Source organism: Zonotrichia leucophrys, chromosome 19, assembly GCF_028769735.1.
Source record: "Zonotrichia leucophrys gambelii isolate GWCS_2022_RI chromosome 19, RI_Zleu_2.0, whole genome shotgun sequence".
In the NCBI taxonomy this organism is placed as follows: Eukaryota; Metazoa; Chordata; class Aves; order Passeriformes; family Passerellidae; genus Zonotrichia; species Zonotrichia leucophrys.
Window position 1 is genome coordinate 9,517,767 of NC_088188.1, and position 26,007 is coordinate 9,543,773.

At 42.3% G+C, this 26,007-nt stretch overlaps 1 protein-coding gene across 12 annotated transcripts in view; it reads right to left on the reverse strand.

The window, feature by feature from the left end:
* Positions 1-26,007, reverse strand: part of BCAS3 (BCAS3 microtubule associated cell migration factor) — a 303,942-nt gene that overhangs the window by 171,569 nt on the left and 106,366 nt on the right. For all 12 annotated transcript variants that reach the window (XR_010442392.1, XM_064729260.1, XM_064729257.1 and 9 more), the window contains 6 exons: positions 21,443-21,567; positions 20,683-20,848; positions 19,511-19,611; positions 8,659-8,759; positions 4,831-5,027; positions 2,578-2,675 (listed from right to left, as the gene is read on the reverse strand). Coding sequence is in view for 11 of the 12 variants with exons in the window: in XM_064729260.1 (XP_064585330.1) it covers positions 2,578-2,675; positions 4,831-5,027; positions 8,659-8,759; positions 19,511-19,611; positions 20,683-20,848; positions 21,443-21,567 (788 nt within the window). In the remaining variant the exon portion in view is untranslated. The remainder of the gene's footprint in view (positions 1-2,577; positions 2,676-4,830; positions 5,028-8,658; positions 8,760-19,510; positions 19,612-20,682; positions 20,849-21,442; positions 21,568-26,007) is intronic.

A 26,007-nucleotide genomic window follows, 5' to 3' on the forward strand; every position in this document is an offset into this window, starting at 1 on the left:
CCACAGCTTTACAGACACATGAGGAAAAAAAACATGCTAAAAAAAAAAAAAGCACACAAACTGCTTAATAAATACACCAAGAGAATTGTCACCAAAGGGGGAGAGGGAAGGAAGCTATTGGGGATGGCAGAAGGATAATGGAGATGATAAACATGTACTTGGAGTCTTTTGATAGGAAGAAGTGATGAGTCAGATAAGCAGAGGCGCCACACGGTTGCATCTCCAAGCAACAGGCAATCAAAGCTCCAGATAAAATCTTCATAAAGTGCAACAGGCCCCAGTGCAGGGCCAGAGCTCAGCAATCACTTCCTGGTTCAGCTCAGGCAGCAGAAATTTATGACCTACTTAAAAATCCTTCAAACCTAAAAATGTCTTTTCCATAAAGAACATCAGCAACGTGGGAAGAGCAGGAAATGAGAATACTCAGTGGTGGACTGGAACACAAAAAGCCAATGCTGTGCATGAGTGGTGCTAAAACCAAACCCTTCCCATCCACAGCTGAGATTAATGCAGTTTTCTGCACATCTCACAGGTGGGAGGAGAAGCAAATAAGCATAAAATACTCTTTCCTTTGCTGGGCCCTGTTACAAGAACAGTTTGAAATCTCAAAACCAGTGTATATATTTGCCTTGTGTCTCCTTTACTCTGCAACAATTCACACCCCTAAACCATCACACAATTTAGACTCTGAACCCCTAAGTTCTGCATGGGAAAGAGTGAGGATCAAGGAATACAAAGCTGCAAGGAGATGCTAAAATCCCTGAATCAAAAATCAATTCCAACCCAACCTGTCTGGATGAAGCAAATAAAACTCTGCCATCAGCATGTCCCTGACAAAAGCCATGTATTGTTTACAAGAAACTTATGGAGTGCTATAACCAAACTGAGTCATACTGCACAGTAAATATATTCTCAGTGTCCTAACAATGTACACAATGGATTTTGGCAATTTTAATATAGACACACATGTTAAAGGCATTACAAATGAGGCTTCACCACATTCACATGAGTCAGTTCCTAATACAGCCCCATCCACACCTGAGGAACTGTTCAGCAGGGAGGAGGCACTGCCCTGTGTGCCCATTGTTTCTGCTGAGGATGGGGTAACACAGCTTTACAAGTGCTGCAGTTACAGAATTATCACATTTCAGAATTACTGCACAGCCCTGTTACAGGTGAAGGCACTGCTCCTGCACAGGAGGGAAAATCCCCACCCTGATAATGCTGATATCTCTCTCTGCATCAGCTGATAGTGAGCACAGCTCTGCATTAATCACTCTGAATCTCAAGTGTCACACATACAGCCTGAAGCCCTCCTGTGATTCCAACTTGGAACCTTTTAGGAGCAATAAGCATAGATGAACTAGGCAAAAAAAATCATAACTGATGCATTAATATTTTCTTCTGTATCAAACAATTATTTTCAAAATTACTTTGCCATGTAGTAAAACAAACAAATTCCCCTTCAATAACCAACACCAGATGTTTGTCTAAGCCCAACAGGAATTAATTTAACAACTTTTAAATATTTGAAATGGAATTTATAAGGACAATTCTCAATATCCAAAGTAAATGTGGTTACTATTGAACTCTGTTATAAACACATATATGAAATATCCTGTAATACCCAAATAAATTCATTTGGCGAACAATGAAGTATCTTGGACTCAGCATTTATATCAAACAGCAAACAGAGTCTGAAACAGGAGCTTTTATTTTAACTCTCTTTAAACCAACCTTCAGAAACCCCTTTCTGTATGTGTTACAGTCTCTTTTTACAGTTTAACCTCAATCCAATCAGGAGTCTCCAGGGATTTTCAAATCACTGAAGATTAAAATCCTCTCCGACTTGACTGTTTGACTAATGCTGTGTGTTTAATAATTCTACTTGTGAGAGATTTTATTTGACAAAATCCTGCTGTGTGGACCCTCAGACACTGCACAGCTGCACTGGAACATAAAGCTCTGCTGCTGCCCTTGTTTCTTTAGACAGCCTATTCCCCAGCACTGAGGGGAGCAGAGAACTTTATAGCACATCTATTACTCTGTTGATATTAACACAACCACTGTAGTATTAAATCCACACACTCTTTTCAGAGCAGAGCAGTGAAAATGTGCCTATTACACAAACATAGATAAACTCTCCTGTTGTCCCAACTGCTCACAGAAATCAATTACATTTATGATTACATTTCAATGAAAGCTACTTTATAAACGAGACAGAACTATAATATTCTATGCTTTAGGCATTCATTAATAAAAGCATTTCATTGTTAGTATTTGTAAATGTTCTGCTTTTTAGTTTAGGCAATTTTTAGCATTCTATAGCTCATGTTAAACTGTACATAAATATGTGTCCAGACCTTACCACAATGCTGTAACTTCACATTTGAGTGGTAAGAGGAGGGGGAAATAAAAATCATCATTATGGCAGGATTGAGTATTTGTATGAGACAGCACTTACCCTGTGGTGCAGAAAACCAGGACAACTTTGATGGCAACAATTAGTACACAAATTACCAGCCAGAACCAAAGAGCAGGTTGATGATATGGAGCAGAAAATGAGGCTGTTCCTACCTGAAGTAGCATCGATGACCGTGGAGACGCCGCGCCGGTCGGCCGCGGGCCGCGGGGACCCCGGCATGCTGACGGGCTCCGAGCGCACGGGCTGGATCCTGGGGAGCACAGAAACCACTGAGCCAGGATGGAGAGCAGCCTGAGGGGCATCAAATCCAGCCTGTGACCTGCCATCTCCCATCCACTAAATCATGGCATTGAGTCCATAAAAATCACACTGAGCCAGGATGGAGAGCAGCCTGAGGGGCATCAAATCCAGCCTGTGACCTGCCATCTCCTCATCAACCAAACCATGGCACTGAATCCACACAAACCACAGTGAGCCAGGCTGGAGAGCAGCCTGAGGGGCATCAAATCCAACCTATGGCCTGCCACCTCCTCATCCACTAAACCATGGCACTGAATCCACATAAATCACAGTGAGCCAGGCTGGAGAGCAGCCTGAAGGGCATCAAATCCAGCCTGTGACCTGCCACCTCCTCATCCACTAAATCATGGCATTGAGTCCATAAAAATCACAGTGAGCCAGGCTGGAGAGCAGCCTGAACATTATCCAGTCCAACCTACAACCTAACACCTCCTCATCAACCAAACCATAGCACTGAGTCCACACAAACCACTGAGCCAGGCTGGAGAGCAGCCTGAGGGGCATCCAGTCCAACCCATGGCCTGCCAATCTCCTCATCAGCAAAACTATGGCAGAGAGTCCACATAAATCACAGTGAGCCAGGCTGGAGAGCACTCTGAAAACTACCCAGTCCAAACTACAACCTAACACCTTCTCATCAACCAAACCATAGCAGAGAGTCCACACACATCACAGTGAGCCAGGCTGGAGAACAGCCTGAACATATCCAGTCCAACCTACAACCTAACACCTCCTCATCAACCAAACCATGGCACTGAGTCCACACAAATCAGTGAGCCAGACTAGAGAACAGCCTGAAAACCATCCAGTCCAACCCATGACCTGCCATCTCCTCATCCACGGCACTGAGTCCACACAGACACAGTGAGCCAAGCTGGAGAACACACTGAAAATCATCCAGCCCAACTTCTTACCTGCTGCCTCCTCACCAACCAAACCATGGCACTGAGGGCCACCTCCAGTCCTACTTTGAGCAGGTCCAGGAATGGTGCAATTTAGTTGTGAGGTGGCTTAAAAGCCGTTGGAAAGTTCAGGTTTCCCTTGATTGGTTGCAGCTGAGATTGGGATAATCTGCCCAGAGACTCAAAGTGGGTATTCCCAAGGAGTGGCTCAGATGGGAGCTCTCAGGGAGCCTCAAAGGAAAAAGGGAAAAGCTCACCCTACCCAAAATTGGTTAAAAGCCTCCATTGCCCTCCTCAACAGCAGAATTTTAAAGACTCATTTGTAATTGTTGATTTCTTTTGTAACACAGATCTGTATTACTTCTTTTTATTTCTGCATGTGCATACATATATATATTTATATATTTTTTAAAAATTGATAGCTACATCCTTGTGGCACTAATTACAAGGAGAAATCACACATTTCAAACCCATGGATTTCCAGTCCAAGGATAATCTGCCCACTTTTCATGGGACAAGTCATATTATCCATCTCTCTTGATTTACTCCTAAGAATTTCAGACACAGTCCCAAATAATCCAAGTCCCTACCACAGAACTTTGGACTTCAAATCACATGCAGAGTCAGAGCATGGAAACTTGTTAAATCTGGAGTTACTGGGCAGGACACAAACACTTGGAGCATAAATCTCTTCTACAAATCACCAGTAAATGTAAACCCACAGTTGCCTTCACTCTCCTTCCTTCCCTTCCCTAAGCCCATCCCCTGCCCCCAATTCCAAATCAGCTAATGGCCAAAACCAGATGAATTAAATACATGAAAAAGAATTACAAGGAAGGAAAAAAAGGAGTGGGAAAAAACAAAAACAGGGAGGAGGAAAACATTCCAGAAGTTCACTTACTGTTCCAACACACTGACCACTGTCTAAATTCATGGCACAAAGCTCCCACTCACGTCTGGGAAAATGAATTTATTAAGCAATGCAGAAACTGTGAAAGGCAAGAGGACACTGAGCAAGGCCACCAGACTTTGTGCTGTCTTTGTCTGACAGCAAAAGGAATCTGAGCTGCTGGGCCTGGATGGATTTTTCCCACTGGTGCATCACCACTCTTCCAAGACCTTCCTCTGGACAAGCCTGATAAAAACTGTGACACATCCCACAGAAGCAAATGTCAGACAGCTGGGAATTGGTGTCATTGTTACCTGAGGCTGTTGAGATCGAGATCATCGGTGTCAAAGTCCAGCAGGGGCTGGGGGGTGTCGCTGGGCCCGTGCGACTGCAGCACGGAGGAGCTGGAGGAGATGACGGTGGTTTGGCCCGACGGGTGGATGGTCTTGAACTGGAACTGGGGGCCCATCCACAGGCGCCGGTGAGGCCCCGTGTGAGTCACAATTTCCACCTGTGGCAGGGGAGATGGCCAGGGATTAACACTGAGCTGCAGCTCCAGGTAATGAGGGGCTCTGGGGTGGTGTTCACAGGGTGAGGGGAGAGATGAGGATCTGACTCCATGCTTCAGAAGGCTGATTTGTTATTTTATAATGTATATTATATTAAAAGGATATTTTAAAACTATACTAAAAGAATAGAAGAAAGGATTTCATCAGAAGGCTAGCAAGGAAAGGCAAAGTAAAGAATGATAATAAAATCTTGGGACTGACCAGAGAGTCTGAGCCTGACTGTGATTGGCCATTAATTAGAAACAACCACATGAGACCAATCCCAGATGCACCTGTTGCATTCCACAGCAGCAGATAATCAATGTTTACATTTTGTTCCTGAGGCCTCCCAGCTTCTCAGGAGAAAAATCCTGGCAAAGGTATTTTGAAGAAAATATCAGGGCTACAGGGTTCCTTTGGTGTTGTGGACTCCTGGAATCCTGCTGTTCCCAAGTGAGAAGGGTGCTCTGAGCCAGGGTGTTTGCAGGAATGTTTAACAAAGCAAAATTGGGGATGGCTTTGCTGGAGAATGATGGTTCAGCCAAAGCCAAGAGCTTCTTGCAGAGACTTGAGAGCTTGTGAACCACCAGCCTCAGGACACTGAACTCCAGTTCTTAAATTGTTCTGAGATCAAAGCTTCATCCTGGCCAGCACCTCACCTGATCCCGTTCTTTCCTCCCCTTGCCATGATGAAATACACCCAAAGCTCAAATGCCATGACTGACAGGGAACACATTTCTGCCTGAATCTGCATGGAGCAGAGAGAGGAACCAAGGGCCCACATCCCCAGACATCCCCAAGCAGGGGAGGGAAGCACTTCCAGAGAGCTCCTCCCAGCTTTGTTACAGCTGCTTTGTCAAAGTTCTCAGCTTCAGCTGCTTCCCATGGAGCCAGTGAGAGCTGGATGGTAAAGCACAGCTCCTAATTCCTGCTGGCACATGTGAGGAGAGGCTGGCACAGAGCACCTTGTGGGAAGCACAAAATCCATAACCCAGAGCCATGGGAAGAGTGCTGGGATGAGCCCAGGTCACACTAAGCACAGGAACACAACCATGGATGTGCCACAAACACGTCCATTTAACCAAAATTATAACAATTCAACAGAAGCAGGTGCTTGTGATCAGGAAAACTGTAAATAAAAGGGTGAACAAAGCATTCAACTTCTCTAATCACGAGAACAGAATCATATAGGCTGGAAAGATAATGCAATACAAGACTAAAAATCAAAAAGAGCTTTTAAATATCAGAAAAGGAAAGATAAAATGAAATTATAAAGCTCTGGTGAACTCATACTTTTAGAACAGAAAATAGACTATAAAGTACCTATTAGTTTCTGCTAAAACAATCAGCATCACAGCAGAAATGCAAATTAGCAGGGAATTCATGAAAACAGATTTTTGTATAGGTACACAGATGTACACTAGTAGCGATTCTCCATCTTCAAGGAGCAATTTGAAACCCTGGCTGATGTCAGTTCTCTGCTCATGTCAGACAACAACCACAGCAGCTCTATTTCCATCCTTGCATTTAGCTCAGCCTAACTCAGCTTGGCTGCAGCCCTTTCTGAGGCAAGTAGCTTTTATGTAGCAGCGTAAATTAGGCCACAGATAAAGTAATCTGTGTATTTTAAGCTTGAAACCATCAGTGTCACAGAGCCGAGAGGTAAACAGATGCCTCTGCAATTTTACTGAGGCTATGGCCAGATGTTCCTATTCACTCTCCTGTTGTGTGCAGGACAAACATATTGTATCTACTTCCCACTGACAGCACACATTACCCACTGTTCTAATTGAAAAGTTGAAGTGAAGGGCGGTGTTTTTTCACTGCTTGCTGTTGCTGTTGATAACAACACTTTAATTTTGAAAAACATCCTTGCACTTTAGGCTTAATCTGAAGTGGCTGGCTCGGGGAGAGCCAGCGTTGCTGTGCTCCAAGGGCTCTCATCACTGCTGCTCTCAGCAGGAATTAAACATTCCAGGAGCATTCTCAGAATTATCCCTGTTCATCACTTGGGATCCCTGTGACATCACTTGGGATTTTTATTTCCTTTTATAAATTTATTTATTCTTCTAGAGGGATGGATGTGGTGAAGTTCGAGCAGTCTAAGTTCTGTTGACATCTTGTATCTTCCAAGAATTATTAATAAACAAAAAGCCATAATGTAGGTTTGCCATAATCTCTTTTTCCCTGAGGTTTCACCAGAACAGAAAATTAAGGAAATATCTCCAAACAGTCCCGGAGAGGTGAAAAACTACAGGTGAAATCTGCTCCCAGTGAGCTCAGAGATAAAATCCCTGCTGACTGCCCTGACTGAGAAGTTTCATCATCTTTGTGCTCTGAGAAATCAGACACAGCACAAACAAATGAGACACTTCAATGTGCAGCCACATCTGAAACCTCAGACAGGTAAATGAATTCACATGACTGGATTCCCCAGTGAATGCTCCTCCTGGACAGGTCCATGTGGAAACCTAACCTCTCATTTCAGGAAAAAGCTCTGTATGATTTATTCACCAGTGGGAGAAGCAAATCCCATCCATAAATATTTCATATCTATGCCATACACCCCAGCAACACATTTAATGCATCACTCCCATAACAACATTGTTCTTAAACCAGAGGAAACCCACCTAATTTGTCAGGGTGAATTCCATGGATCAGGTACCTTGTAATTGCTCTGGCAAATCCAGAGCATTTGTAAATTTTATTTATTTATTTAACTCTAACCTTTCATTTCTAACAGGAACTAATTCTCAGTGTATTATTCATGACCTACATTCTTACACTGAGGTTCTGAGCCAAATGGTCAAGTATTTACTGAGTTCTCACAGAGAGGCTTCATTGACTGAGACAAAGCAAGACTGGATAACAAGACAAAGATTAGACCTAAAGATATAAAAATCCTCCACCAAGCATGATAGTTTTAAAGCAATAGAATATTTATATCTGGCCAGAAGTCACAGGAATTCTCAGTAGGAAATGAGAAGGAAGTGGAAGGGAGGAAAGGGAAAGGAAGAAGGAAAGGGAAAGGGAAGGAAGGGAAAGGAAAGGAAAGGAAAGGAAAGGAAAGGAAGGAAAGGAAAGGAAAAGGAAAGGAAAGGAAAGGAAAGGAAAGGAAAAGGAAAAAGGAAAGGAAAGGAAAAGGAAAGGAAAAGGAAAGGAAAAGGAAAGGAAAGGAAAAGGAAAGGAAAGAAGGAAAGGAAAGGAAAGGAAAGGAAGAAAGGAAAGGAAAGGAAAGGAAGAAAGGAAAAGGAAAGGAAAGGAAAGGAAAGGAAAGGAAAGGAAAGGGAAAGGAAGGAAACCAGCTACTGCCCATTTTTATGGTCAAAGGAAGGTCACCATCCAAAAGTCACCACCATTCTGCCAACTTCCCACTTCATGCTGGGTTCCCAGGGATGTGAGTGTGTCAGGAATGCTGGGCTGTGTCAGCTCTGGCACCATCAGATCCATTCCCACACCCACAGCGGAGTCACCTTCACACACAGCAAGGCCCTGCCTGCTGGAAGGTTAATTCCCACTTGGAGGAAAGTTGGGAATTTTGCTTCCAGAGGCTCCCACTGCTGTTCTGCTGGGCTGGGAGCCCCCAGAGCCTACCTGGGACAGCCACTCCTCATCCTCCTGCCCGCTGTGGTCGGAGGCCAGGCTGTCGTAGGACTCGTGCCGGGTGATGGGCCCAGGGCTCCCCGGAGGCACCACTGCAAAAAACCCACACAACACAAAATCAGACTTACTGCTGAATGCTTTATTAAAAAAAAAAAAAAAAAATTAAAGTACGTTAATGGCACAGCAGTGTATGTTTTCCTGAGGATTCACAGTACACTCTGAATATGAAACCACAGCACCCACTTCTCTTCCTTCAAGTTCGTACTTGAAACCACACAAGTACAAACCAAACCCAATATTTTGACCCATTTTGCTGCTGCCCTCATGCTCCCCACATCTCCTGGCTCCCTGAATCCTGCTGCCCGTTTCAGAGAGCACAGCTGATCAACTGCAGGCTTTCCTGTTACTGAACTCCCTAACAAACTCCACGGCTCCAGCAGATGGTTTTGCTTTCAAACCAACAGGAACTTTATGGACTGATCTGATTTTTTTTTTTTTTTCTGTTCTTTCTATCCCAGGGGCAACTACCAGAGCTGTCAAGATTAGGGAAGCTGCAAAACCACAGCCCAGGGAGCAGCATCCCCCTGTCTGCTCACTGTATTTCTCCTTGGGGAATACTTTCACATTTTACTGGAGACTCAAGATGGCTTTACAGTGAGAAAGAAATTTGAAAAAACAACAGAAAAGCTGAACAAATGATTCGTTTTGGTGCTGCCCTGGAAGCCTTTCCCTGAGGAGCCACAGCTCTTGTGTTTCCACGCAGCATTAACCCTTTCCAGCCAGGAGTGATGGAAATGCTGAATTCCATGGAAAAGCTCTGCCTGGGAGTTCAGCAGCAGGGCAGCAGTGATAAAGGCTCAGCTGAGGTCAGCCCTCAGCCATTTATTTGGTTTTTTAATAAAGCTGCATTTCTGTGCCACACCCAGCACAGCAGCGGTTTGGAGGGGCTGGTTGGGATGGGGGATCCCCACTGCCACCATTCCCAGTGGGAATGTGCAGTGAGCTGGGAGAAATGACCTTACACACAAGGGATCCTGGCTGGAGCTGCCACCCCTGTGCTGCTCCTTACACGTGTTCACACAGGCAACCTTTCCAAGGTAAAAATGCCCTTGGAACTGTAGGAACAAACACAGTGTAAAAATGCAAAGCCCCTTTTCCTCTTTCCCCCTTTTCTGGGCACACACCTCTCACATCCATATCAAGCTCCAAGATGAGATTAATTTAACCCTGGAAGGACATTTCCAGGAATTTGAGTAATCTTTTATCTTCCAGCTCAATTCCTTGAAAATCTGAATTCACACTGGAAATTGCAACAGATTCTCACTCACCACTGAGGTTATTCTGATGCTGCAACACAGAGTATTTTAAATTTCTGAAGAATTTCCCAACCATGCAGGATAACAAATAATAAAATTCCAATTCTTGCAAAGCTTTGTAGCAAATGTTTTTTACTGGTTCTCCTGTAATTTCTCTTTCATTGGAACAAGTCACAAATGGTGCAGACACAGAGCAGGAGCAAGAAAGCCTTGGCTGCACAATTTTACTGCAATTGCAGGTGGTTTGTACCTCCCTAAAATAATCAATTCAATGCCTTGTGTCTGAGCTATGCTAAATTTTAACTTGTTCTCACACCAACATCTGGAACAAACACATCAAATATCTGCAACTGAGTTTGTTTAACCTAGAAATGCACAAAGTGAAAAAGTACAAAAAATAAGTGTTCACTAAAAATCTAAGGTGAGAATTCAAATATACAACTTCTGTCTGTACAGTATGACAGGAGATGAGTTCCTACAGTCTGTTTATTAAATTAATCCAAAAATTATTCAAGGACACTGAAAAACTGAACTGATACCTATAGCAAAAATCAGTTTTGCCATCAGTATTTGGTAAAAAGGATCTTTGAGCTGCTCAAAAGTAACAATGGCACCTTTAGTCTCTGTCCTGCTTCAAGGCTCCATTCTCTGCACTGACAGGACTGATGCTACCTTTACATTGAAGGGAGATTGTATCAGGAAATCCACATTGCAAATGAAGTTATTTGTGATAATTTAGTGCCAGGAAAACTGCACAGAAGGGACTGTGAGACACAAGAGTCACCACAAGCCAAAGCAAAGGCTGAAATTCCTCTGGAGTTCCAGACCTGGTTCACACAGCTCCATGGATAAATATGAAAAACCCCCCTCACTGTTTAAAAGCTTCTCCTTGATATTTACTGACAAGTAGTGAAAACAAACAATTTGTATTAATCTCAAATAATTTGCATAGACATTCCTGCCACGTGAGCAAGACCTAGATAAATACACACTGGAGGAATATTGGAATTAACACAGTGGGTTTGTTCATGGATGGGCTAATTGTACAATAAATACCTAAAGCTAAGACAAATCTTCCTTCAAGGATTATAAATTATCATCTTTCAGCAGCATAAAAGTGTTGGAACAAAGAACCACTGCAGTTCAATTGTAGTGTGTGCACTTATGGCTTTAATTTGGGAACAATAAATCATTAGTTTTACTTAGTTTTGTGTACTTCTTGAACCAAAAGGTTTTAATTTTCTCATTTATAGAAATAAGCTTTGCACAATTCAATTTAATTGAGAGTTATATATGAAATTCCCAGTGTGCTCTTCTCTAAGGGCTGCATGTTTGTCCAAATTAAGAGCAAACAAAGGCATTTGAGCACCACAAAGCCTGTTTGTTTGGTGCACATGCCTGCAGACACCCAGAGCTTGCCTTCTCCATCTCCAGAATTATAATTTAATATAATTAACGTTAATAATGTCAGATGAGTTTACAAAATGCAGTAGCAACAGGTCAATGTACTCTTAAATAACCTCTCCAGTCTCCAGGGATGTCTGTGGTGAACAGGTACAGGGTAAAAATGATATATACCTTATTTTCATAAAAACCCCACCCTGACACCTGATTTTGGTGCTTTTTCTCTGGTTCCTCAGTTACATCTAGGTGGTGTAGAGACCTGAGGCAATCACAAGTTTGTCAACAAACTTCAGGAGTCCTTGTGCTGGAAAATTCAGCTCCACAATTCAAATTATTTCCTTCAGACCTTTGTTCCGGAGCATCACCAGCAGAATGTGACGGTTCTGGCTCACCCCAAATTCACCACATTCACCTTTTTACCCTGTGGCTGCTGTGATCTCGCTGTGCCAGGGTGGTTTTGGTGCCCCACAGTTGTGCAGCTCACATCCAGCACGTGCTCTGTGGGTTTGTGTCAGAGCTGCTGCCTCTGGCTCTCCCTCTGCCCAAGTGGGACAACAAAGCAAAGGGCAGGATTTCATTCTGGGCAGGACACTCACAGCCACGTTAACAATGAACTGTTTGTAGGCTGCAGATATGCTCCATGTCATTTCCCTTGTGGCTGCACGTTACTGAACAAAGTTCTGGTTTTAATGCAGTTTTCAGCTTGTAAACTCCCACAGGAGCATGGCACGCAGATTAAAATATCCTCTTTTACCCAAAACTACTCCCTGCTCAATTTTTTTCCTGTTAGAACTTTCTGAGATTCTCATATGCTTAAATATAATAAAATTAAGCTAAAAAAGGGCTACAAAGCAGGAGTTTAGCCAGACTGACAGAGACATTGATTAGAGCTGGATTCATTCATTATTTGTGCACTGTCCACAGTTTATTTGGCGCTTTATGGACCATCCACTCTCTGTATCATCACTTTAATAAAGATATAGGTAGGTCTGTAATTAGGAAATTAATTCTTAGATTTTTTTTATGACTGCTTTACTTGCTCCTTACTCACACTGGTCTGACAGTCAACAGCCTGGATTTTTTTCCCCCAAGTTAAAAATTCCCTGGGCTTAATTTCAGCTTCCATCTCCAAAGTTCCCTTAGGAGGCCAGCCTAGTACAATGCACTTCTAAATCTGTGCAGAGCTAGAACCTGATATTATTCACAGCATGGAGAACCTTAAAGCTGCTCAACACTCAGACTGCGAGCAGACAATCAGTTGGGCACCACAACAGAACAAACATATTCTTTTCTGAGTTAAAGAACAATTTCAACTGCACGAAGGCACGGTGAAATCCATCTGATGGCCATCTTTAAAGAATTATGGAAGAGGTAACTATTTCTATAATTCACCGACTTCAAAAGTATGTTTGACATTATTGTCGGGAAAATTATGTTAACCATGGATTACTGTTACAATCAAAGTATGTAGTGAGAAGTCAAGAGGCTTAGTAGTAAATTTTCAAAGCGGAGCGTGGGGATTTACCCGTTTGACTCCCATTAACGGCAATGGGAGGCGCGCGGCGAAATCCCCGCACGCCGCTTTGAAAACTGACCCTGCGTGCTCGCGGACCCTGCTCTAAGGACTTCCAGATGACCATGCAGCAGGAGGAAAGAACCATTTCAGCATGTGCCCTTGTTCATTACTGTTGTTTGTACACATCTGAAAGTGTTTGAGGGGCTGTGCTGGCGCTGTTTGCAGCGCTGGGCTGGTAACGCGCGCACCGGGGCTGGGCTGGGGCTGAGGAAGCCAAGCACGGGCCCAGGGCTGTCCCTGCAGCACAACCTCAACAGCACATCCCCAGCAGCCAAGGCACCTTGCAGAGCTCATTGCCATCTCTATTATTTCACAAATACTTCACAAGAATGTATCGTGAGTTATTCCACTGCTCACTCACTGATTTACCTACAGCGCTCTGCCAGAAATTAAATTTGCTTCTTTAACACTCAGTCCTGGTTCTTGCAGAGAGCAGAAAGTGCAGGCTACAGTCTTAGTTTTCCCTAAAAAAACCACCATGAACTCAGTTTCATTAGAAACACCTTTTCTGGAAGAGGAAGGGGAGGCAGATTAACCTGCAATCTGTCACGCCTCCGAGTGTGAGAAGCAAACTTGAAAATTCCATTTTTCACCATTTGTGACTCTTTCCAGGAAACCCCAGACACATTCTCTATGAGAAATGCCTGCTTGGAATCAGTTTTCTCCAGGAATACTGTAACCATAGTTGTTTTTTTTTTAAATTATATATATATATACACACATTCATATAATACAGTAGTACTATAATAAAGTAGAATTTAATGAAAATTATTAACTGACTTGAGGCAACATTGGGTAGAAAGAATAAAATGGCAAAGTGGGAATCTAGAAGATGGAATCTCTGGCCCTCTGATTTTGCAGTTTTAAGCCTGGAACACTCAGCTGACACAACCTGGTGGCAAGGCCCTCACCTGTGGCACTGGGCACAGCTGAAGGGCAGGGGTTTGGGCACCATTCACACAACCAGCACAGGAAAATAAGAGGTGGAAATGTTCACCCATATCCCATGGCTTGTTCCAGCTCCTCTCCACAGCATCTTAGGTGAGCTCAGGTGAAATTCCCCACTCCAGGGCAAGGTCAGAGCTGGGTTTGGATAGGGACGGACTCCAGAAGTGGGCTGTGTTCAACTGGCCAAGTGCAGAACCACCAAAGCCCAGCAGAGATGCTGGAATGGAGCTGAAACTGCCCCAAGCTCGTGCTTGAGCGCGGCCCTGCCACAGAGGCTTTGAACACCTCATAACCACACAGCAGAGTAATTGTTGTTACTGCACAGGCTCTGCTTTTGATCAGTTTTACTGTCTGAAACCCAGCTTGTTGTGACAGACATTGAACATACCCAGAGCAAGAGCAGCTCTGGCCTCCCAGCAATGCTACACAACTCTCTGGTTACACACACAGCAAGGGATGTACCAGCACCTGCATTCCTCCAGCCCAAACCCATGGCTAAAGATGCAAAACTCTCAATGCAAGGGGAAAGAAGAGGTACAGCACAAAATGGGATTATCAATCCAGCTCATTCAGCCATGAGTGAGCAGCACCTCACTCTGCTGGAGCTGAGGAGGGCTGGAGGACCACAATGTCCAGATTCCTCCTGTGGCACTCCTTGGCTGCCATTCCAGGCATCACAGCTTGGTTTTCATGGTGTCTGTGCTCACAGCACATATTCACAGCTATTTCATACACTCTCCATCTTACCTTCAGACTTCCCACAATACTCACTAGCTCTGTGGATGTAATTTTTATTTCTGTCAATGGAATGTATGAAATGAACATAAAAGGGGCCATAAAGAACCACGATGCTGCTTGGAGACAGAAGTCTTGCCCAGGGTGAAGAGCTCTCATTAGAGGGAGCAGGAAGTGCAAACATGATGTCAGAGCTGCAGAGATTATCTGTATAAATGGTGTTATCATTTAACCCAAACAAACAGCAGGGAAAGGCTCACCCCCTCCCTTTGAAGACAATGGACAGTTACTAAATTGGACTTGTAATGAAAGCAATTTTCAGTGAAACACAAGATATGTGCAACAGTTGGTCCAGAAATGAAAATCTGTTGTAACAGCCAAAAGTCAAAGGCAGCTATAAATACAGGCCTTAATCTTTTCAAGAATCCCTTAACGAAGCCTATAAAACTGATTGTATCTTACTCAAGTGCAAATTCTTACTCAGAAAAATGTAACAGCCCTGCAAGTATGACTTGGAGGGCAGTACAGGGGCAAGGAAGGAGAAACAGAGTGCTGGTTAGCATACTCACATCTTGGAATACAAATGACATTGCATTAAGAATAAACAATTAATGAGACAGCAGAAGCCTCAGCTACAGGTCCATTTTTCTGAGAGAGAAACAATTTCCAGAAGCGGTCAGAGCGGGATGCAGGAACACTGCATCTTTCCTTTTAACACAACAGAAATGCTCTTTGATTATTTAAAAGCCAATTGCAAAGATCTGTCTTCAAAACCTCCTATTGCAGGTTTAATAGCAAAGAGGTGCAAGTACACTTACCAGCAACACGGGAGTAAAGCACAGACTTTTGTTTTAACAAAATCTATATTTATACGATTACATTTCCTATGGTTGAGGGCAGCTGTAATTAATGGATTTCCCTCCTTCCCCTAATGCAGTCATTTGTCAATTTAAACACAGAATGCCCAATCAATTTTGATGTATTTAGTAAGCAATTTGTCAGAGTACTGCACACCAGTTAATATATTAATTCTTGTCACTGGCCCATTCTGACAACTGCAGGCCCTGTCCATGAAATTGGTCCTGATGAGCCAAAACTCTTGCCTGGAATGTGAAGGTGCCCTTTGCAGAGCCAGAGGAGAGAAATCAGATCTCAATCCATTCAATACCTTTTTGGGGCAGTTTTTGGTCAATTTTAGGGGGTTTATTCATTGATGTGCTAATTGGCCACATTACCGATATTGCTTCTACTGTGCAATGGAAAAATTAATTCAAATTGGAGAGATAAGAAAGAAAGGAAATAAACATGAAATGAGGATGTCAGACTTTTGGTGATTACCTATTTCCATGGCAATTCCATTATGTGCCATGAACACTGGCTGTGTCAATTCAAACATGCAAAAAACATGTGAAAGGTACACAAAGGAAACAAGGGAAAAGTCAGGCAAATATGCAAAACTTCAGGGCCCGGTGAAAGAGGAAAGAATTCATTTGAAAGAAACCTGAACACAACCAGGATATTGTCATGGACATCTTAGCAGCATCCTCAGGAGTTTATACAACCCAAAGCACCTTAATTCCTAAGCAGCAAACAGCAGGAAAAGGCAGGATTTAAAGAGTAATTAATGACAAAACTTGGCAATTCTGTGGAGAAAGCTTTAACATTGCAAGTTCCTGTGGACACCAAAACTCTCCTGTGCACACGTGCAGTGCCTGGCACAACTCTCCTTCCCCTACCAGGACACTTGAGCTACACCACATGAAGCTATTTATGTTATAGCAAAAACATCTAGGAAGAATAAAATGTGACTTAGATTTCCTCTGTTGTGGTTAGATGTGGAAGTTGCTCAGGACACAGGTGAATAAAGAGGGAATATTAAAGACACAATATTGTGTATTAAATGTGAGGAGTGTAGAGAAATATCTGATACCTAAAAGCCAGCACTGAAGAACTGAGGATTGTGATTAATCCAGGGGTTTGTGGGAAGGATTCATGGGAATCTCTCTGTCAGAAGCAGCTCTCAGGACTGGTGACACTCTCTCAGCAGAGTCTGGAGCAGAATCCTGACACTTCCAGCAGGCCAGCAGGTTGTGGAATTGAATGTGCAAGTTCACTTTCAAGCCATGAACTTACAGAAAGCTGCAAATCCCTCACTTCCACTTTCTCACCTGTGCAGCAGCCCTGAGCTGTGCTGACATGCTCAGGTAGGCAGAGCTGCACACACTGATGCAGGTTTCTGCAGCAGATGTCCCAGATGACCTCAAAGCAAGGAAACAGCTGTGCTGATCCACTTACAAATACCCTTGGGATAAAGGTCTTGGACACTTGTTGTACAAAACATTTCTTCAAACAATGGCTCCTTGTTCCTTCCTTTCTAGCTGCAAATAAAACTTTCAGATTCTTTAAAAATATTAAAAGCTGAACCATGTGTTGATAACCTAAAGCAGGATTTTTTGAATATTCTCTGTTTAGCACAAGAAGTCACCGGCCTGGTTTATATTTTTCCAAAGACTAAGGAAGGTTTTGGCCCTGTGTTTTGGCATCAAACCTCTTATTTATGAAAACCTGGCCGTGCAGCCCTCCAAGCAGCCTGCCAGACGTCTCATTGTTCTGCCCGGCTGCTGACAGAGGTACTCTGTGCTAAAAAGCACACTGAGGGTTTTTCAATGACCCAGGGGGCAGAGGTCACTTATTATAAATGGATAATGAGACCTAATGCAATGTTCTGAGTGTGGACAAAGAAAGGGTCTATCCATACCCCCTTGTGACTTGGTCATTCAGGCTTTTATTTCCCCTGCACACTTAATGGAGCCAAACAATCGGCAGAAATGCTATACAGAGAGGGAGAGGAGCTGCTGCATTCTACCTCCAGAGACAGCCACAAATAGTGACCCTGAGAGGCGCCACGGCTCCTGTGCCCTGACGTGGCAGACAGATGGAGCAGCCCCCCTCAGCCTGGCCGGGCCATTTGCTGGCAATTAGAGCTCAGCACAGCCAGGCTGCAGCTAAAGCCAGCCCAGGTAAGCACAGCCTGAGCAGCTCAGCAGCTCCTTAACAGGTGGCTTTTGTGGGGAACTCCATTGTCGGGGACTTCACTGAGCAGCTTCGGCCTGAATAAATCCAGGAGACAAAAGTTCAAAGATAATCAAACACAAATTTCACTGTTATTGCCATTTGCATTACATCCTCTAGATACTCTGCTGGCCTTAGTGGTTATTATTCAACTATTCTTTCCATTTCACATCCAGCTTAAAGAATTCCTAATATGTGAATTAAAATCTGAGTTAAAAGTCTAATAATTCAAATAGCACAAGTTATTTGAAAAAAAAATATTATATATATAACACAAGGGGGCCATTCTTTAATTGGCCATGTTTCAGATATTCCACCTACTGTGCAATGGAAGAATTAATTCAGAGTGGAGAGACAAGGAAGAAGGGAAATAAACATGAAATAAGGAGGTCAGACTTTCAGGTGATGCAAAGTTACCCACTTCCATGGCAATTCCATGATGTGCCATGAAAGCGACTGTGTGAATTCAAACATGCAAAAAACATGTGAAAAGTACAGAAGTGACACAAAGCAAACAAGAGATAATTTAATCAAATATGCAAAACCCCTATAAGTTTATTAATTTGCTGGAATTTAGCTACTACTCAATCTTCTTTCTTTAAAAAGTTTTCAGTACTAAACCATTTGAAATGTGGATTTGTACACATTCTATACTGCACTGTGGAACAGTGTTTGAGCTGTTAATAAAATGTTAATAAAGTACACAAAATGAGCCCCATCCATCCCTAGTTTCACTCTGTGGGATACAAGTGAAACAAGGCAGGAATCTAGCAAAAAATATCCTGCTAAAATGCAAATCTAATGATGCTGTGCACTCCTAAATAATTTTTCATATTCTTTTGTACCTTTTGAGTTTATCCCAATTTTCTGTGCAGCACAGAAGAAGGCAGAGTCAAGCTCTGCAGGTTTCCAGAGCGCTCAGATGCAGCAGCAGATGGACAGGTAGAAGCAGCAGAGCCAGTCTGGCCCCAGTGTCCCTTTCCCAGCCCCTTCCAAAGTGCCTCCCCATGGCCCTGGTGCAGCTGAAGTGTCCCTGTCACACAGAGCTGCCTGCACTGACAACTGTGCCCAGCTCTGGTTTCCCCTGGAGAACCTCAGCAGATGCCAGGAGCTGCTCCCTTGGGAGATTTCAGCTGCTGCATCACTGTGATCCTGGACAGAACAGAGACCTGCTCCTCGCTGTTAGCACTCCTCTCTCTTTTCAATTGTCAAATTAAAGAGAAATACTCATTCTTCTACAAAACCATTATAGAAATGTGTGGGTTTGTGTATTTATGTAATATAGATATATCATATACACAGAGCTATGGGTGTGTGAATGTTTCTGAACGTGCCATGCCATGAAATCTTGGCTCTCTGGGAATGATGTTGGCTGGGCAAGGCCCAGGCCAAGGCAGGTGGGCAAGCAGCCCTGGCAGCAGTGCCAAGGCTCCTGAGGGAGGCAGCTGCTGAGACTGGGGCTGGAAGGAGCCCAGCAACAGGGAAATGCAGATGCACTCATTACTGGGTGTGGAATTCACAGGAGGAAATGGCTAAAAGCATGAGAAGGAGTGAGGTGAGGAAACCCTGAGGATTTCAGGGATCTGGTGGGTGATTCTCACAGCCCCACGACTCTGATTCATGGCAAAAATCCCAACACTTCATTCACTGCTCCCTCCTTACTAACAGAGTTACACACAGCCCTTCTGTGGGGTTGAACATCCACTGAAATTGGCTGGAAAATGAACTTGGAAAATCACCCTCTGCTCAAAACGAGCACATGAGACAAGACAAGAAGTTGTCAGCTACTCACAGCCAGCCAGAAGATACTGGTAGTACTGCACAGCATCTGCAGCCAGGAGCAGAGGATGGTTTGCATTAAATGGTGGTTGGAGTTCATTCCACTGAGGAGTTCTGAGGTAAAACACAAGACTATTAATATTTCAGCTAATACAGAGAATGTAAATCAGTGTTTCTGTCATCACATGCAATTATCTATACAAGCTCACAAAATGTTTGTAATTATTTAAATTAGCTTGTTCAAACACTGCAATCCACCACAGGCAGTGGAGCAGCAGGGCCAAATTGTGCAGATTGTGAGGCAAAGACAATACTTGGTTGTTGACTGCAGCAGGGATTGCATTCAAAAACCCAGGAAGGAGGTTTAGATTAAGTTGGTAAATATGTTTAGGACCATTGTATGTCATGCTGACGTTATATAAACACACAAGAGAAACTGGGGAACTTTTTTGTTCTGTTAACTACCACTGCTTCCATCCTGTGAAGTCATTGAGCACTTACTGTGAAAATAAAGCTGTGTAAAGTTATGGATTATTGATCCAATTAGAATTTTCAATTCCATTACAACCTACTCATTTCAACAATAATGGTCCCAAAGTCTGTGTTGTAATTTTAATTAGGGTGGGCCATTCCTAAATAGCTTGGTAAATCAAGTATTGATCACTCCAGTGCAGCCATAAGCAGCACTAAGGAATGTAGGAGCCAAGAAAAATCGATAGAAAAATATTTTAAAACGTCAAAAGCACTGACAACACTTTCTCATCAATTTTTCTTTACTTTCTTCCACATGTCAGGAATAATTTCTTCTACTGTCTTTAGAAATGGTACCTTCAGCTGCTCACAGGAAAACTCACAATGCTTCATCGTGGGAACCTTGCTCATGTCTCACAGCAGAATTCTGTACTTCAACACTACCAAAATAATCGTCCCTAGTCCTTATATAAAAAGAAAATTACAACCTGATCATTTAAAATCACCAATTATATTGATGAATATTGATTCACAGACACGTTCATGCCTAGCTCCACGTGTAGAGAAGGATTGAGAAGCTCAGTTCCCCTTGAGGCACACGAACAGTGACAGAAGTGCACGGAAAGCAATTTGAATTTCCCCCCTTCAACAAAAAGCTCAATCAAACAGCCAGATCCCAGGCATGCAAGGCAGGAGGGGGCTGGCAGTGAGTACCTGACCAAAGCCCAGCTGGCCCTGGGGCAGGTCAGCATCTCCAGGGGGGTGTCGTCGCTGATCTTGGGCGCGGTGCTGAGCGGCCGCGGCTCCAGCACGTGCTCCACCAGGCTCCCGTAGCAGCTGACGATGTACAGGGACTCCACCACAAACTGCTTGGACTGGTCTGGGGCACAGAGAGAGAGAAAATCTCATTGGAACAGCACAGCAGCAACAGGAAAAGCTTCTGCAGAAATAGCGGGGTCTGCGGTATTTTAAGTTTCTTGCTTGCAGCTAAAAAGGTGAATTAAAGTAGCAAAAGGGTTGGAGAGACAAAGAGAAAATTGTACAAAACAAGCAATTTTCACATAATTGTATGAATATCTCGTTCAAGAGAAGTTCCTCACCAAGGTGTGTTCAGGTGATTACACATTTCCAAACTATCTTGTACATTTACTTTAGCAAAGGTGTTTCATCTTCATCTCACATTTTTTCAGTGCCACTTCACACCTTTGGACTGACCTATCAAAGTTGGGTTTCTGTCACTGTATCATAATAAAATATCAATTATGCATTTCACTAATTAAAATTTCAATTATTCATTTCACTAATTAAAATTCCTTGTACATTTTACAAAAAGGACCCCTAAGAATGTTCCTAAAATTCTCAATTGCCCCTGAGTTTAAGGAACAAAATCCACAAATTGCTTCAAACCTGTCACAAAATAAGAATTTAGGTTTAAATGCAACTTCATACAATCCTAATTCCGTGAGGTACCAACCTTTTTCTCGTTTGAGGCCAGAATTGTTTGCAAACCATGACCTGGAAGCTCCAAAGACTGCAGCGACACAAAACTCCCCTCCCACAGACTTACTGGGTGAAATCTGTGGGGCTGGTTTGGATTTGCTTTAAAGAAAGAACAAAATAAAATTATATAAGTTAATTCCCAAAAAAATGAAGATGTCCCTTGCTTAGCAACAATTTTAAGATATTACTTCAGAAAAGGGGAATATCTGCAGTTCCCATAAGGCTGAGCAGGATTTACAGATGCTCAGAGTTTCCCAAATTCCCCTGGAATATTGAACTCATTCACTTGAAGAACAGCACTGGCTCATAATGGAGAACTGAACTGTTTAAAAGACCCAATAGTGAACATTTGCATTAAATAGAAACAACTTCTGAAGTAAATCCAAAGAAATCCTAAATCCTTTGGGAATGAAGATGCAGATTCTGGGCCAGCCATTGCAGTGCCAATATTTCCTTGTTTTTCCAAAGGAAGTCAGGAGCAGGCAGGGTGTGGGTGGCACAGGAGGCAGGGAAGGACATGCAGAGGGTACAGGACAAGGAGAGGATGCACACACACACTCATGAGCACTGTTAGAGGACATCAGGAATTCCATAATGGAAAAGCAGCCTGAGGCACTGTGCCCTGGCCCCACGATGTGCCAGGAGCAGATCCAGGGGCTGAGGATCTGAGATTATTGAGATATTCTATTTATTGAGACATTCTGAAGTGTTTCTCCTCACAGGGACCTGCAGGTTTCTGTTCTGCACAAACTCAAAACTATGGGCAGAGCATTGTCTATGCCTCAATTCATTAAATGAGGATTTTACCCTTTCCTCAAGAGAAAAGCTGTTTGACAAACCCACACAGGATTTTTCTTCATGTTCCCCTTGTTCTAGTCCTTTTAATTGAATTATTTTATATTTTTCTCTCTATTTCACTGCTCCCTTCCCTTCCTACCCATCCCTCCTTTCCATTTTTCTTCTACCAATTTCTTCTTCCACACAATTTCAGCCTGTGATCAGACCACCCCATTAACCTGTTTTTTACATAACAATCTCCAATTCTGAGAAGTGTGCATAGATGCATGGAATTCAGCACTAGAGGAATATTTTTAAGCAGCAGAAATCAATTAACTGTATGGTTATATTGATATTTAATTTATACTAACAGATCATACACATGGCAAGCCTATGGTCACATGGACTTGGATCAGGGCTGAAGCTCTTGTGCATGTGGGAGAAGCTGGAATGTCCCAAAAGAGCAGTTGGAATTTATAGTCAGTAACTCTGGTATTGAACCACCACAAAGCACTTAATATCCAACTGTTAAACCTACAGCTCCAGATGACTGGGTCAGAAATCTGTGCTCCAAAAAGGTCCTGGCTATAAATGTATTCTCTTGCTTGCAGTGGCACATCAGGTTTCTATATTAGAATATTTAAATTGTGGTTGTGTTAACTAATAAGTTTTATTAGCTACTCAGAAAAAAAAATCAGAATGGATTTCTTTCACTTTGGAATAATCATCTATCACAGAAAGAGTATTTGTAACCTAATTGTATATTGAGAATTATTTTAGCTCTCACTTTTCAAGTCTTCACATACTCATATTCCTTCAGAAATGAAAATATAAATGTATCAGTGAATTAGTCTTGTTGCTTACTTCAATTAATAAATGATTGTGTTTAATACAGAACTCAGGACAGTGTCACCCATCAATCACTACAGAGCAAACCAGAGGCACAGGAATGACTCTGCCATATTCACTTCCTCTGGACAAAAGGATCTTTCAGTGCTGTCATAATATTCTTAATATTCTCAATTTTTACTGAACACAATCTGAGGTTATTAAAATGATTTTTCAAGGTTAATGAAGTAATTTCAAATGGAAAAAAAGGGGAAGCAAATACTATTCTGAGCTACAAACTGGATTAAAGTTCTACAGAGACAGAACTGAAGCAGAACTGAACCTGGGACTCAACACATTTTCCAGAGCTCTCCACACTCCGAGCCCCCAGAGCAGTGTTTGCCCAAACACAATTCTGAACAGCCTTGGAGGAAATGGTCTGAGCTCAGTTCTATTTCCATCTTTAGGATGTGCATCTTTCAAGGCAAGCACTTAAGTGTTGGTTTCAGTGCCAGGAGCTTTTCCCTTCGAGGATGATGTTTTGTAGGCAGAAAGAGCAGACCTTGTAAAACACGATCACTCGTGGTTAAACTCAGCCCTGCTAGCAAACAAAGGCAAGCAAACAAACAAAAAAGGTTTCTGCATCTTATTGGTTTGGACACATCTCTGAAAGTGCTGCTGAAATGTCAACAAGTCTATTCTGAAGTCTCTTGCAGCTGAGGAATCTTTCATTTGAGCATCATTTTAGTCAATTCCTGATTTTCATCAATACATTCCAGCACAAATTTCATTCCTCCAGCAAACCTCCAAAGCCCAGTTATTTCCAGTAACAGTAATGCCATTAGAGAAATATCTTTACATGTCATTGTGATATTTTAACAACTTGGAAACTATAAATCCTCATTATTCTGCAGATGCAAACACCCTCTCAGCTTTATAAATGATAACAAAACAATAATGTTGAAGGTAGGTGCTGAATGACTTGTTTCTGCTATGAACTCCTGCTCTTTCCTTGCTCTTGGCTTGTCAGCACTTCATAAATTATTCCAAGAGCTGAAATTCAGGCACATTTGGCCTCACTTTTACAAAACAGTTACTTTAAAAGAATCTTCATAATACAGTAACTCCCAAAGATTGGACCATAGTTTTCCTGAGAAGAGCTGCAGCAAGAAATTCAGATTTTTGGGAGTCAATGCTAAAACCAAGCCAGTGAAGCACATGGGACCAAAACATTCCCCATTATAATTTCCCTCCTCATTTCTCCCGAAGGTCAGGAACAGCAGCATTGCATTTAAGACATCAGGAGGATGAAAAGGCAGTTTGCTTTTTCCTCTCTGCATCCACTCCACTGTGCAACCACACCTGGGATCCAGTGAGACACAGCAGCACTTTCACCCCACTTAGATCTGTACAGAAATCTAAATCAGGAATGGAATCTATCTGGAGAAATCTCTATTATTATTATTAAATGTTCTAAGATAATTTTGGAGGATTATTTCTATACTAAATGCAAAAGCACCAAGATGCTGATATAGATATTTTCTACTGAAATGGCACAAAAGGAGATGGGAGGGAACTGAAGATGAAAATAAAGACATCACTTTGTCAGAGCTTAAGCAGCAATGAAGAGACTGAGCTCAGCATGCAAGTTCTTTCATGCTGCCAGCACAGTAAGAACAGATTAAGACCTACTGAAACCATTCAGAGCTCCCACTTGTCAGCTTTGTAACACATCAAACTCTGCCATAATCTCTGGAAATGCATTGTGGTAGCTCTTTGTAAAACCACTAAATAGTTACTAATATTTTAATTAGTTTACATACTAATTAAATATTATTATTTAACTAGTAAGAATTAATACTCAAAATATTTTAAAAACCAAAGCAGCACAGTTTATGATAGAGCTTTATGTGTCACAAAATTCTTCTGGCTCTTAAATGAATCTTTAAATCTGTTGTCAAGTGACATGACTTCAAAACAATAAATAAATAAATTGCATATATATGATATTAAGGAGCTGCCTTATATATTAAAATATTTAGAGTCAAATAGTACCAGTCTGCAAAGATTGAAAATTGCTTTGATTTTATATTCCCAACAAACAGGCTCCAAATAGATGAGATTCATAAAAACAAAAGCACTTATTCCACACTAAATCCACTGAAATGGAAACATCCATGACTGCTGATGGAAAAAGTTTTATCTTGACGACATAAGCAACAACAAAAGTATCAGGAGAAAAATACTGCATGAAATTTGAATTTACACATAAAGTTACAAAAAAAACTTCTGTCTCAAAGTCTAGAAATTTTAATTCATTTATCATTGTGCCTAAAACATGAAAACAAAGATGTTTCCAGTTGTCAGATCATGAATAAAGCAAGAAAAAGCACGAAAAGCAATGGTAGGATCCTTTATTCACCAGGCACTTAGCTGTCAAATCAACATCCATTTTGTTTACAGAATTTTAGGTCTCATTAAGACCTTAATGGAAACAACATGATTTCTTCCCCCACCCAAAGTGTGTTTTTTATCCTAATTTCTCTGCAGACGAGGAAGGACCATATTTTTGAGCTAGCACTGGCATTAAACAAACCACAAAAAGAGTCTTGTGAAAGACAGGCAACAATTTTGGAGCCTATTTCATATATTCCCCTCTTTAATCTCAGCCTTTTAATCTTACTTCAATCTAAAACCATTTCTGGTTGACGTCTCCTGCTTCGTGCAGGGGTGACCCACACAGCCTTTGCTCAGAATCCACTGCCAAAACTCTTCTGCCAGAGCCTCTGCACTTCTTCCATCACCAGCAAAATCCTTTGGTGCACCAAGAACTGCATTCAGAAATGGTTCTGAGGGAGGTACTTGAGGAGTTAAAAATTCTCAACGAATAAGGAATTTCCTTTCCTTTCCTTTCCTTTCCTTTCCTTTCCTTTC